At 42.9% G+C, this 14577-nt stretch overlaps 1 protein-coding gene across 1 annotated transcript in view; it reads left to right on the plus strand.

Moving 5' to 3' along the window:
- Pik3c3 (phosphatidylinositol 3-kinase catalytic subunit type 3) overlaps positions 1–14577 on the plus strand; it is a 91831-nt gene that overhangs the window by 54630 nt on the left and 22624 nt on the right. Inside the window, exons 16-21 of the mRNA XM_059245889.1 lie at positions 893–1024; positions 6275–6403; positions 6987–7056; positions 9112–9176; positions 10508–10592; positions 11081–11155. Of these exons, the coding sequence (XP_059101872.1) occupies positions 893–1024; positions 6275–6403; positions 6987–7056; positions 9112–9176; positions 10508–10592; positions 11081–11155 (556 nt within the window). The remainder of the gene's footprint in view (positions 1–892; positions 1025–6274; positions 6404–6986; positions 7057–9111; positions 9177–10507; positions 10593–11080; positions 11156–14577) is intronic.

A 14577-nucleotide genomic window follows, 5' to 3' on the forward strand; every position in this document is an offset into this window, starting at 1 on the left:
GGGTGGGGGATGGCAGCTGTACTTCTCTGTGGGTAGAAGGAGAAGATATAGAGTGTAGTAAGGCATGAAGCTGGCCTAGCAAGTGGAGGTAGTAGATTCTTTTCTAGGGCCCATGACCTCACCAGCCCAGAAGGTTGGCTAGGTTTCCAGTACCAGGCATGGTTTCCCTCCTTTGGAGTGGGCTTTAAGTCCGATTGATGAGGGCTGCTGGTTGTTGCCAGTGTGTAAATGCAGCTTCTCACCTTTGTGGGCCTTTTGCTGTGCTGGCAATCGTGGTTCCTAAGCCTCGCATCTTCTTGATTGCTTCTGTCCCTTGGCAGCTTGCATAGTGTTTCCTGGAACCATGAAAGCCAGACCTCAAGATTTTAGGTCAGATCCAGCTCATGAGTCACGTGTCCTAAGTGCGTGATATCTCCAGCAATAGGGGCAAAGAACACTAAAGTTATTTGATAAAGCCTCAAGGAATCCTATTCTTTTATATTTACCTAAAGTTACATACCATATATAGATATAGATATATTTATCATGTATAATGTGCATACACATATTTGCATAAACATACTCATACACATGTATGTGTGTGTCTTAAAGGAAATTAAGTAACTTGGATCGACAGTGCTCCCTCCAAGTTCCATAGACTAAAAAAAACTCCAGTGCCAGGAACAAGAAACTGCCTCGTTTGTGAAAGGGTGAGGGTTGTCCAAGTGACTCCCCAAACACTGTGGTTTATCAGTACAGCCCTTGGTTGCCTCTTGGGTTGAGGGAAGGCCTTTGTTGCTGCAGTTTTCAGATACTTTTATGTGCTTTGCAAATAATGTTACTAGAATCAGTTTAGGCCTTTATTGTGTGCTTGTGAACTATTTTTTCATTACTCCTTTATAATTTGTTCTAGAATGAGAGGCTTCAAGCATTGCTTGGAGATAATGAAAAAATGAATTTGTCAGATGTGGAGCTGATCCCATTGCCGTTAGAGCCACAGGTGAAAATAAGAGGAATCATACCAGAGACAGCCACACTGTTTAAGGTAAGTCTGGTGGGTTGTCACTGTGTTTAGAATCCGAGCAGAATCGCCACCTGGGAAAGTGAAAACATTTCAGGGAAGAACCGCATTTCACTTGGTAAATGTTACATTAAAAGAGGCTGCTTTATTATTTTTCATTTGTATGTTTTGTTATTCATATTATTGTGATTGGATTCATTTATATTTATATGAGCATTATGCCTGCCTGTATGTATGTGTACTGCCTGTGTGCCTGGTGCCCTCAGATCCGAAGAGGGTATTGGATCCTCTGGAACTCGAGTTGCAGATGGTCGGTCGTGAACCACCGTGTGGGGGCTGGGCCCTCTGCAAAAGCACCAAGTGTTCTTAACTACTGAGCTACCTTTCTGGCCTGTTATTATTGTATCTTTTGTGTTACAATTATAGAGATATTTCTAATGAAAATATGTCATATTTTTGTCTCTGAAACTTTATTTTTTAATATTTACTTCTTTGAACAGTATTCAGAGCCACAGTTACTATTCATATAGGGTAGTTTTTAAAGGCGAATTTCAAGGCTTACATTATATATTCAGTTCATAAGTTCAAATGGCTAGATGTCAGGCCCATTTACCATTTTTTTTTTAAACTTAGCACAGTCCTCATTCCTGTGTACTTTATATTTCTTGGGTTACATTTTTAAGTGGCAGTTGTCTTTATTCTTAGCAGTGTGCCACATGTTCTCTTCCCTGGCTACCGACTGTACAGTAGAGTTTGAATCAGATTATCAGGTGTCATGCACCAGGTATCATCTGGGAGGCACTGTGGGTAAAGTTTGGTGATTGTAGGAGTAACAAATTCCCCCTAAATGCCTGCCTTGAGGAGATTTCTACCAGGGTCCAGAACAGAGGCTACAAGCAGCTAAGGATGCTATCTGAGGGATATTCATTGAATCTAAACACACCGAGTTTGTTAGTCCATTCACTTTATTCTTCTAAGTCAATTCTATCTACACTGTTTCTTTTCTGATCTCACACTTAGCTCCTCTCAGTTCCTTGTAGCAGGAATCTTAAAAGTTCTTACTAATAAAATCAAACCCGAGGCCAGTTATTGGGGTCAATGCTGGTAGATCAGAGAGACAGAACAAGCCACAGCTATCTCACCTTGCCGGATCCTCAGCTGGTCTTATCTCCTCAGACTGGAAGCTTCTGTGTCCTCATCCCAATGACTCTCAGCTGAACTGCTGCTAGAAGCCTGAAAGCTTAACCAGCCAAATGCTTCCAGTTTCTGGTCCTCACGCCTTATAAACCTTTCTGCTTTCTACCACCACTCCCTGGGATTAAAGGCTGCTTTCTGGGATTAAAGGCGTGAGTCACCATGCCTGGCTGTTTCCAATGTGGCCTTGAACTCACAGAGATCCAGAGAGATTTCTGCCTCTGGAATGCTAGGATTAAAGGCGTGTGCTACTACTACCTATCCTCTGTTTAATATTGTGGCTTTTCTGTTCTCTGACCCCAGATAAGTTTATTAGGATACACGATATTTTGGAGAACACAATACTACCACAGTCCCTCCTGCTCCCAATCCCTCCTGCTGTTCTCTCATGTCTATCTAGTTCTTTCTGTCTCCATCCTCATCTTTGTTCTTCTAAATCCATTCCCCCAGTGCTCCCTGAGAACCAGTATATATAAACATGCAGTAATTCTTTGGCAAAGCAGTGCGAGGCTTGAAGTTTTCAGGGTCAGAGGTGATAAGGATCCATCCACACATAAAGCAATAAATGTCAGCTTCCAATTACAACCCCCCAAAAAGGGAGTTCTGGTAGGGTCAACTGAAGGCTAAGATCAGTTAGGGGATCTAGGAATAGCACCTGGCTGAGGAGGAATTAAAACTTAATTTGCACAAGAAAGAAGCTTGGCACCTATCCCCTGCCTGGCCTTGACAGCAATCTCCTTGGGTCAGTGGGAAGTAACTGCCTTAACTTAATATTTAGCAAATGGCTAAAACATCATCCCAGGAATGTGAGCAGGAAATCTCTTAAGTTAGGTTCTTGTGTAAATAACCTGAGGTGAAGGTAAGAAGTTGAGGATTTAATTGCTTGTGGCTATTTTCTCTGTTTGTGAGTGAGATGAGCTAATGTTTATCTATGAGCAGTTTTGTCCTTGGAAAAAGTTATCTTTGTTGAAATACTTTTGTCTGGAGAATGGCCCTAGCCAGATATATGTTGATGAAAAAATAAACACAGCTGGGGACAGTTATCTAAATACCCAAATGTATAGGTAAATTGTGCCCAAGATTGAGATACAATCGTGATATTACATGTACACATAACATGGAGATGCACGGTAAATGGGGAGACTCATAGCTGTTATTGCACAAGAAGTTTACAACAAGAGACAGCCAGTTCATTTGAAAGGCAGTAATTCCATAAAGCCTTGCGTGATGGTTTCCTCTAACAGAACCCTTAGTTCTAATAGGTTGACCTTCTGAACTCTAGTTGTCACTGATGTACACTCTCATGGACTTTTGCTACCAGCGGCTCTCAGTATAGGAACACACAGCCATAAGCTTCACTGATATCCTTTCCTATCAGGTAAGGAAGAGCTCCTAGAACATGATAGATGAGACCGTCTAAGGCAGAACAGGAGCTTTCTAGTGGTGTACTAGAGCATCCAGTCCAGCTGAGCTCACACAGCTGCACAAGAGCTTCCTCATACAACATAACCATACTGGAAACATCTATTGTTTTAAAATGCTTTAAGAGTTTTTGTTTTATTTCTTTCTTTGTTTTTGTTTTTTTAAGTCTGAGTTTTACTGTGGCCTTGAAGTTTTGAGTCTCCTGAATGTGCATCTCCTCACCATGTCTGGTGACCCATCATGGTGGACCAGTGCTCTACCAATGAGCTACAACAATAACCTCTTGATTGCCTTCAGTTTTAAATATTTCTCTCAGCTCATTTAATTGGCTTTGAAATTTGTTAATAATTTAACAATCTGCAACTTAAAAATACTGATTTTATAACCTACTGTTGGATAATACTGGTATAGATATACTGCTACACACATTGCTTTATTCTTACATTCTGCTGGGGGGTTGAAATACAGAAAAACAATACGTGAACAGTCTCTGTGTGAACTGCATTCATTTGGAATAAACCTGCAGGTAAAACCCAATGTCCCTTTTTTCAAAGAACCAGTCAGGAGCAATGTCTTAGAAAGGTATCTGGGATTTCTTTTGGTCGGGGTAGAAGAATCCAGGAGCTTTAGAATAGGAGCTGGTGGCATGTGTTTGACACAGGTATTGGATGGATTCCCAACACACGTTCTCCTCAGTTATAGACTATTATAATATTGTCTTCTGTGCACAGAGTAACGCCGGTAGAGTGTCACAGGACATCTTTCTGATTCAAATATCCAGTCCTGTTAGTTCCCCCTCCTCCTTCATTCTGATGTGTACAGGCTTTCTTGAAAATTATGAGTTTTAGCTTAGGCATAGTGGTTTGAGGTAGTTACAATTCAAAGCTAATGAGTAGTGACTGTTACACGAAGCGCTAGAGTAATTCTCAGCTACTGCAAATCATTTGGGTCATCGATACCATGAACTAGAAAGTGATGATTATATTCCTTAGACTGGCCCTGTACTAAGCATATGTTGAGGCTTTTGCATTTTGGGCGAGGAGGGGGTTAGGATTCCTATTATATTGTTATAAAGTCTTTTCAGCTGCAAAGGGTAAGAACTTCTTTTCCCAAGGTTTTCAGTATTTTGTAGACCTCGTCCTGGTAGCCAAAGCTGCATCCTGGTGTAGTGTAGACTACCTCAGGCACTGAGATGGGTGCCGTGCAGTACAAGTCCTCTGCCTGCCGTGGGTGTCATGTGCTCTTTCCATTTCAATTTGGTTTTACAGCAAATGAAGAGCACAACAGAGGTCCTCTGCTCCTCCTCTGCCCACTCCTTTGGAAGATGGCTCTGGGTCCTTTGCTTTCAGGCTGTCATGGAGTCAGCTAGAGCTGATTTACAAAGACATTTCAGCAGGGCTGATAACAGGACACCCCAAGTGAAGGTGGTTTGAAGTTCAGATTGCTTCTAGTCCACTGGTGTTTCTGTTGCATAGCTTCTCGGAAGTGGTTTTTGTGACTTCCCCCTTATTTTTGTAGGTGGTCTTCAAGCACACAGCCAAGCTGGGTTTTCACTGAAGAGCCATGTGTCCTCCGCTCCTTCTGTCTGTCCCCAGCACTTTGCAGTTTGCTTGTCCACTTGTCGGTTCTTCCTTCTGATTCTTTTTATGATACTTGAATTGTATACCTCATTGAGTACATTGGACTCATTGTGTTATAAATCTCTCCAAATTTTCATTTTATATATTTTTTCCTCTTAGTAATAAAGACCCATAGTCTCTCTCAGAATGGTCTCGTCACCAGTTGTCTCCACTGTGGTAGTCTTGGGATGCTTTGATGTGAGGTGTTGATGATTCTTCCATTTAAGTTTTGACTCATGTTGATTTAAGCATATAGAAGTTTTGCCGCAAGGTTCACAGATATTTATAATATCAACTTACAAATGGATTTTGAGCCTCAGAGATACCGAGTTAGTGGTATGTAATTAGCATTAAAAACTAGCATTCTTGAGGGCTGGAGAGATGGCTCAGAGGTTAAGAACACTAGCTCTTAACTCTTCCAGAGGTCCTGAGTTCAATTCCCAGCAACCACGTTTTGTCTCAAAACCATCTATAATGAGATCTGCTGCCCGCTTCTGGCCTGCAGGTGTACATGCAGGCAGAACACTGTATACATCAAAAAACAACAACAAAAACTAGCATTCTTGACTTAGATCTTGCCCATTTTTGAATGGCATTCTTTCATATTATTGCTCCAGTAGGTTTTTGACACCAAAACAACATGGGGACATATATTCCAAGTCAGCTCTGTACCTGGCACCAGAGATGTCAGGCTTGGGCTCCTGAGGTTTTCTGCTGTCTTAGTGAGGAGTAACCTTGGTTTCCAGAGGAGGAACAGTTTAAAGAATCCATATGGGTCACTCTGCTGCTACCTGTGTGCATTCCTGTCCGTTCTGGTCTAGCTCCAAAACTGATCTTTCTACCACATACAGTCTCCTGGCTGTTGCCTTGCTTGTAGTTCGTGGCCTGGCACCCTGCATTTCTTTCTGACAGCCAGTTCGTTTTTTAAGGCCCTGCGCCCCTGTGTGTGTAGCGGAGTGGCAGCATTTCCTTCTGTATGTAGTAGATCTTTGTTCATTAAGTTCCAGCCCATTTTTCAGGCAGTATCTTTGTTTTGCAGAGTGCTCTTATGCCTGCGCAGCTGTTCTTTAAGACAGAGGACGGAGGCAAATACCCAGTTATTTTCAAGCATGGCGATGACCTGCGTCAAGATCAGCTGATTCTTCAGATCATCTCCCTTATGGACAAGGTGAACGTCACTGTGTGCTGGTGGGGACAGTGCCTTGTTTTAGAAACTGCAGTTTACCATGTTCACAGACACAGAAGCATTTGTGTCGTTAATCACAATGCTGCCATGCTCAGCACTCTCTACTTTGAACGAGCTTGTTTTCGTCACTTCGGAGAGGTTCTCATGGGAAGTGGGATTGCACATGTTCCATACACTGTTTTTGCCAAAGTTCTCATGGTTTCAGACTCAGTCGTCTAATGAGCTAGATCTTTGCCGAATGCCATCCCAGTCTCCAGCTTTTAGACAGACATGGGTCCCCTTTGTCTTTGCTTCTGCCTTCTATGTTACTGTGTCCCGGAAGGTCAGCGTGAAGCATTAGGAAGAAGAGTGATGTTTATTGACAGTGTATGACATATTCAGAATAGATGAAAATGTGTCTTATCACCCAAACAAATGAGTTCATTTTGACGCTGAGAGTTATATAATGTGGTACCTGTAAGATTTCCGTCTGTGTCTTCAATTGTAAATCTGTGCTCTGATACGTGTCCATGAGCCTGTTTCCAGTCTAACATTCACTTAATGTGTTTTATTTTTCAATCCAAAGCTGCTACGGAAAGAAAATCTGGATCTGAAATTGACACCTTACAAGGTGTTGGCCACTAGTACAAAACACGGTGAGTTCATTTTACATCGTGATCGCTTTCTTCAGCTTCCAGTCAATACACTTTGCCTTTGTAAACTGAAAATCCTTAAGAAAGTTAGAGAGTGACTTAGCTTACTCAGAACCCTGAAGACATGTTGGGTTGTCCTTCCCATCTTCCTCTCTTCTCCCCTCTGCCCTTTTCTTCTTTTCTTTCTTCTCTTCCCCCTTCCTCTCTGTGTTCCTCTCCTCCTTGTTTTATGTGTTCACCTACTTCTTTCACTTCCTCATCCTTCTCTCCTTCCATTCCCCACCTCTTCCCTGCTGTTTTTACTTTTCACTTGGAATAACACATCTCTCTGCCTTCTGATTGTCTGTAGGTCACAGTATTTTCTCATATCTGTCTGCATAGTCCTCTGGAGAGTTTCTGAGGCCCAGAAAGGCCCTGAACCGCACTCGGCTTACAAAAGCCACTCAACAAGTGCATTTGTTATCTGCTGCATTTTACAGTATGTACGTATGTCTGCACATGTACACCTTTGTGTACACACAGAGTGCGCCTGTAAGTCTTTGTGCTGTTGGATAGTGTGAGACTGGCTGATGTTCAGTATGAATTATAGAGATCAGCACTTCCTGTATGTTTTACCTCTCCATTTCCACTGCCATGTCTAATGGTGGTGATGTCGTCCTCTTCTCATTTTCTCCTCAGCGATCTTTCTGAAAATACAATTACGTTTCTGTGTGCCTTTTTGCTTTCCTGCATAAGTTTATTTCTAGCTTTTCTTTGCTCTTGGGACAAAGACAGAGAGGAGGCCACCTGACTGAGTCGGGCCTTGCCGACAGGCCCCTGTAGCTGTGTCCAGCCGTCTAACCTGCCCCCATTTGACAGTCTTGGTTGTAGTGGGTCCCTCACGTTTCTCTGATGCTCTTTCCATCTCGGGTCTTTAAGGTTTTGTGATCAGTATGTGACGATCATTTCCTATAAGCTTCACCTGTTAATGCTCTACTTTTAAAAACGTGGCCCCGGTGCCTGGTGGCTTTGGATTCTTGTGTAACTTACATCTCCCTCCTCGACTTCATAGTGCCCTTTCATTTATAATATTTATTCCAGTAAAACTTGAGCTTTAACTGTATGTATAGTTGGGGATAAACCTTTTTTTCCCACATATGACCTAGTTTATACTACACATATGACCTAGTTTATACTACATGATAGAAAACTAGTAAATACTTGTTGAAGGGAATGAATGTAGGTTTTTTTCCCCCATATCTGTACTCTGCAGGAATATCCTTTGTCCACAAGTTGTTAGAATGTCAGGGCCACCAAATCCAGATGGTATTTGGTGAATCCAGAAATGGTGCTGCCTCATCACTTAGTTTTTCCACGTGTTTGTTGTTACTGCTCTTGTACCAGGTTGGCTGGTCCTCTTCTTACTCTGCGCACTTTGCACACTGTTGCCTTTCCAGTTTCTTTGCTCATCTAGGGAGTTTGCACATCCCTTTCTCTCGTTTTCAGGGCATCATAGAAGGTGCAGTGCGTGGACAGGACTGCAAGTTTAAAATGATTTTTAAATTTGCACTGTTGTTTTAAAGGTATGGAAGGTTGCTAGGTTTGAGGAATATAGTCTATTACTTTGTGTTCTTCATGTTAACTGATAGAAATTCTTCTAGGGAAACGTACAGATGAAACTAATTGAAAAAAGTTACCTAGTAGTTCTGTGACCAGCATCAAGTTAGCGCAGTGGCCATAGTCCTTCTTTCTCTGGGAACAGAATAGAATGTCCACTAACGGGGAAGGTATGCCCAGCAGAGCCTTGGCTTCCTCTGGCTGACCAACCTACACGGTACAAACACCGTGTGTCAGACCTTCCTGACAGGCAGGAGTGTGCCCAGTGTGGCGCTTCATGCCATGTACCAGACTTTCCTGATGGGCAGGAGTGTGCCCAGCGTGGGGCTTCATGCTGTGTACCAGACCTTCCTGATGGGCAGGAGTGTGCCCAGCATGGCACTTCATGCCGTGTACCGATCTTCCTGACGGGCGCCTGAGTGTGCCCAGCGTGGTGCTCATGCTGTGTTTCTTTCCACGTAGGCTTCATGCAGTTCATCCAGTCAGTTCCTGTTGCCGAAGTTCTTGACACGGAGGGAAGCATACAGGTAAAGACATCCTAAGAAATGCTCACAGCTGATGAAGAAGGACTCTGTTAAGATTAAAGTGTCCTTTTCTTATTCTTCTTTCTGTGAGTCTTAGTTCTCCTCAGAAGTAAGAATTATTGTTGTTGAAAGTTATGCTCTTAGTCGTTTGGATGCTCAAGCCCTTACACTGTGTGTGGCACATAACTGGGCTCAGTATCTATAAACAGACAAAATAAAGCTCACTCCCCAAACATACTATACAAACTAAAACTTAGAGTTGCATTCTGCTCCAAAATATAGAACAAGTGCAATTTAGCCATTAACTGATGAACATTTTAGTTATTTCCAGTTTTTGTTCTTAAAACAAAATTTTTTCTTCAAACATCCATTGTATAGTTGTGCCCATATTATGGCAAATTTTTAATTTGGGGCATTTTTTTTCTCACCCCCCCACCACCACCACCACCAAGGAAACCATGCTTATTTTATCCCCTTAGAAGAGGTCACACATCTACGTCATTTTCCCCATTTTTCCATCTGGCCCATTGTGTGTCTTTTCACTGTAGCAAGCACTGGTATGCCTTGGCTGCCTTGGTTCCCTTAGCCGTCAGATTGTCCAGAGGTGTTCAGGGCACCTGTCCGTAAAGGTGTTGGTTGTGGATGCTGCCTTTGATGACAGTTTTCTCAAGTGAACATTTCCTCCGATGATTCCATCCTAGCAGCTCATGGCATTGTTTTTTCAGAGTCAGTTGAATTCAAAAGTTATTTTCACCTTTTCTATCTCCATTCCAATTTACACACATGAGCCTCCATCAGGAAGGTCCGGCACACTCCTCACGATGAGGTTTCTACCTTTTGGAATCTCAGTGTTGCTTTCCTTTGCATTTTCTTGCTTGAGTAGAAGGTTGAGCATTTGAAGGTGCACTTGGTAGGCTTCCTGTGAAGCGCTTCTTCACATCACGTGCTCTTGTCTGTATTTGTGTGCTTGTTGGTCGGTGTATAAGAATCCCTCGGGTACTCCAGGTCCAGATCCTTTGACAGGTTCCTGAGGTGTCGGGAAGCTGAAAACAGAAACCCATGGCTTATGTGTTCTGCGGGATTTCCACTTCTTGTACTCAAGCTCCCCCATACAAGGGCGGGTCCACCTGTTAACGTGGAGGAAGTAACCCAGAGGTCTTCAGGCTCTTGCACCAGCATGGATTACAGAACGCTGCCATTGCTGTGTTTACACAGACTCAGACTGTCTTCTGACCCCATTTTAGACTTGACACTTGGCCATCAGTCATGATTTTGTGATGCCTTAACTGTTCACGTGTGTTAAGCTTGTAAAGTTGCACACAACGTCTTTTCAGAACTTTTTCAGGAAATACGCTCCAAGCGAGACTGGACCCAATGGTATCAGCGCAGAGGTCATGGACACTTACGTCAAAAGCTGTGGTGAGTGTTTCTGGCTAGGTTTCTTCATAGATGTGTGAGTGAGGAAAGCTGGCCATACTGATGATGCTGTATTGATTCATAATTACAACATGTTAAGATCAGAATGTTTCACCAGAAAACAAGTAAAGGGTGGAAGGTGGTAAAAGAAATCCTTGGGATTTTGAAATGATAGAGGTGACAAAGCATGAGTGCTATTAATAGTAATAGGTTCAGGCTTCCCCTCGGATCAGTTTGCTGCTTGGCCATCTTGGAGCCTAGTAATTCCTGCTACAGTCTCCCTGTTTTGAGTCATCATTAAGTAAAGTAGTTAGTGGGGAGGTCAGAGGCAGGGGTACTCAAGGGCAATCATGACTAGCTGAACAGGGATGCCGCAGCTTCCTTGGTTAGTGGGGAAATTGCAGAAGCTAAAGGAGTGCAGATTACTTTTGTGGTCAGTGGAGTGTGTGACCTGGTCCTGAATGTGTCTTTCCCACTTCTGTTGTGTTCAGCTGGCTACTGTGTGATTACGTACATTCTTGGAGTTGGAGACCGGCACCTGGATAACCTTCTGTTGACAAAAACAGGTAACAAGTCAGTAACATTAGAAGACAGAGTTTCAGCCGGGCAGTGGTGTCTCATGCCTTTAGTCCCAGCACTCGAGAGGCAGAGGCAGATGGATTTCTGTGATTTTGATACTAGCCTAGTCTGCAAAGTGAGTTCCAGGACAGCCAGGACTGTTACACAGAGAAACCCTGTCTCAAAAAACAAAAAAACAAAAGAGAGGAAGAGGGAGAGAAAAGATGTACTTTTGTATATGGTGATTTTTCTTTTATCCTAGAATCAATTTAAAATAAATTGCATACTTATTGATAAAGTGTAGGTTCTCTAAAAGATTTGTAATGCATTTCTTCATTTCTGTATGTGTATGTGGTTGCACACGTGCCATGGTGTATGGATGGATGTCAGAGGACAACTGTCCAGAACCAGTTCTCTCTGCCTGCCGTGTTGGTCCAGGAGATCCAGCTGAGGTCATCCTGAGGGTTCATGTAGAAAGTGCCTTTAGCTGTTGAGCCGTCTCACTGGCCCTGGATTCTTAAGTCCCTTAAAATGGGGCATTGGAAGGACACAGGGAGAAGCCCAGACTGAGTAAGAGCACTTTAGCAGGGAGCCTGTGAGTGACCCTCTAGTCCCATCCTGCATGCAGAGCCTCTGTAGAAAGCGATGTATGTAGGCAGCCAGACTCCTCTTGAGCATGTCTAGCTAGTGTTCCCTCTCCTATTCTCACAGGTTTCCTCACTTTAGCAGCCATCTGGTGGTTTTCTTTCTCTATGAGGCACGAGGAGTGATCATTCCTTCCTCTCGTCTTCGTGATAACTTAGTAACCCGTTTGTTGGTTGGTTCTCAGTTTTCTTTCCTCAGCCTTCTAGTCCTGGGATTCCAGCTTACCCCACCTCCTGATCTCTAAGTACCGTTGTTGGTAAACCTCCAGCTCTAGACATCCCTCCATTCCTTTCCTTCAGCCGCTTCCTTGACGTCTAAATCACACAAGACCAGCTACTCTCTTCAGTGATGCCTCCCTCCAGCCCTGCTCCTCCCCTCCCTTCCATTTCAGCAGGTAGCAGCCCAGGCCCAGAAGCCCACTAACGTCTCTGCGGGCCTCATATCACCATCTCCCTTGTCCGTAAGTCTGTTCCTCAGCTCCGGGACCCATCAGTAACGTGCCAGTTCTGCATTTCCCCTTATTGAGGCCACCAACCTAAAATCTGCCTGCATGTCACATCACTCCTGCCACAAGACAAGTGTCCTTGTTTCCTCTCTCTGGACAGGTCTTTGCTGAGATCCTTACAGGGCAGACTTTGGTTATTGTCTGAGCTGAGTTAGGATGTTCTTAGCGAACCCGGAATTATTTGCTCAGTAGCAGCGTGTGCCTTACCCTCTGTCACTCCGTATTTATTACACTTCATTCTGTCGTCTTTATGTTGGTTGAAGGTGTTTGTTACTCCAACAGGGATTTGTTAAGTACTTGCTAGAACCAGGGCACTTTCTGAGGACTCCTCAGTCATCTCCCAGTCAGGGTGCAGGACCTGTGAGAACAGGGGCCTGTCTGTCAGTTAGCACCATGACTCCAGAGCCACAGGCAGCACTTTGCTAAGTGACAGGAAGTCAGGGTTGGAGGTAATGGGTAGCTAATCATCTCTACTCTTCCCTGTAGTCCTTTCTTTGAACTAAATAATCCCAGTGTCTGGAGCTTTTTGCAGAAACTAGGTTTTCAAATTACTGTTTAAAGCCATCTTTTCTTACATGCAGATGTTTTTCTGTCTTTTTGCATTTCTCTGATTAGAATAGCCAGAATTTAATAGAATAGTTGAATGTAATCTGACCAATTGTTAATATTCTAACCCTGTTAACTCACTCACTAATAGGATTTCCATATTCATTTTGAATTATCGTATGTGAAATTTATTTGATTGAATTTGTGTCTGGGAAACCATGTTCCTGTTTTGACCAGTCTCTGTAGTAGCCAAGACAAAGGACACTCTCTGGTCGTGACAGAGATTCTTGACTAGTTTAACACTTTAGCGGAAGGATATGTGTAAAGTGTCGTGATGTGTTGGCGAACATTCTCATTTGGAAGACGTTCTCTTGTGTCTCTTCTCTTGCTCTCTCTCTGAGCTCGTTTACACCCATGTACTTACTGTACACTGCACAGCACCCGTCTCATACTGCTTCTCTCCGGGTTTATGTGCTCTTTGTTTCCACCAGAGGGCGCTTCAAGTTTGCCTTTAGATAACAAACTTCCATGAAATATTCATGAAGAACATTCTTTTTTTTTTCCCTAAAATGCAAGGTGTTTTTTCTTTTGTTTTGTTTTTTTCTTTTGAAGGGGGCTGGGTTTCGAGACAGGGTTTCTCTGTGTAGCCTTGGCTCTCCTGGAACTTGCTCTGTAGACCAGGCTGGCCTTGAATTTATAGAAATCTGCCTGCCTCTGCCTCCTGAGTGCTGAGATTAAAGGCATGCGTCACCACTGCCCACCTGTGGTTGTTTATTTGTTTGTTTATTTAAATTCATCTGCCCAGTAATTCATCCAGTTATATCTTGCAGTAAGCATTTTAAGTCTTCCTTACTAGGGAAATTAATTAATTAAAATATAAGTATAGATAAGCATAAGTCTAGCTGGGGTATGATAACTCACACCTGTACTCTGAGCACTGGGAAGACTGAGGCAGGCAATGGATCGCTATAAGGCAAGTCTGCCTGGATTGCAGAGTAAGTTCTAGGCCAGCCTATTCTACAGAGAGATGTCTAAAAATATTAAAAAATTAAATAAAATAAAAAATCTAAAAGAAAAAGAATACCAGAGAAATGTTTTCAAAATTCTCAGTTTAGAGGGTAGATGGTAATGTTTCAAGGCAGTTTCCAGTTACGTTATCTATAAATAGTGCTATGGCTGAGTCTTAACAAAGTGAATCTTGACTGCTGGTTCATGCAGGAAGTATATTTCAGTTCTTTTATTTTAAAAATGCTTCATTTTAATCATCATTCCTTGTTTAGTTTTGGTCCATTATGCCATGAACACAAATCTTAGATCATGTTAGAAGCTGAGAACTTAGGGTTCTCTTGTGTAGCTGCCATGTCTCAGCAGCTGATGTGGAATGTCTGTCTGTTCTAGTCTCTTTTGCCAGCAGAGCAGTGTTCAGAGTGAGGCTCTGCTTGGATGGTGGCGGCTATGCAAAGGAATCAGAGGTCGCTTGTCACCTCTGAAGTTCCCTGTTATGAGAGGTGGAAGGCGTCCCAGGGAATATGGATGGGCTAGGAAAGAACTGGCTAGGAACTCTAGGCAGATATGAAACAGGGTGCTTCGGTGAATATGGATAATTAAAAATATGTTTAAAGGTAATGTGCTGAAATGTAAGCCATGAGTCTCAATTACAGATCTCCCTAAATTTTTATTTCTTGGTTTGAGGACTTTTAGCTTGTTAGGTCTTTCCTTAGTTGAGCAGCAGAG

This window comes from Peromyscus eremicus, chromosome 19 (genome assembly GCF_949786415.1).
Source record: "Peromyscus eremicus chromosome 19, PerEre_H2_v1, whole genome shotgun sequence".
NCBI lineage: Eukaryota > Metazoa > Chordata > Mammalia > Rodentia > Cricetidae > Peromyscus > Peromyscus eremicus.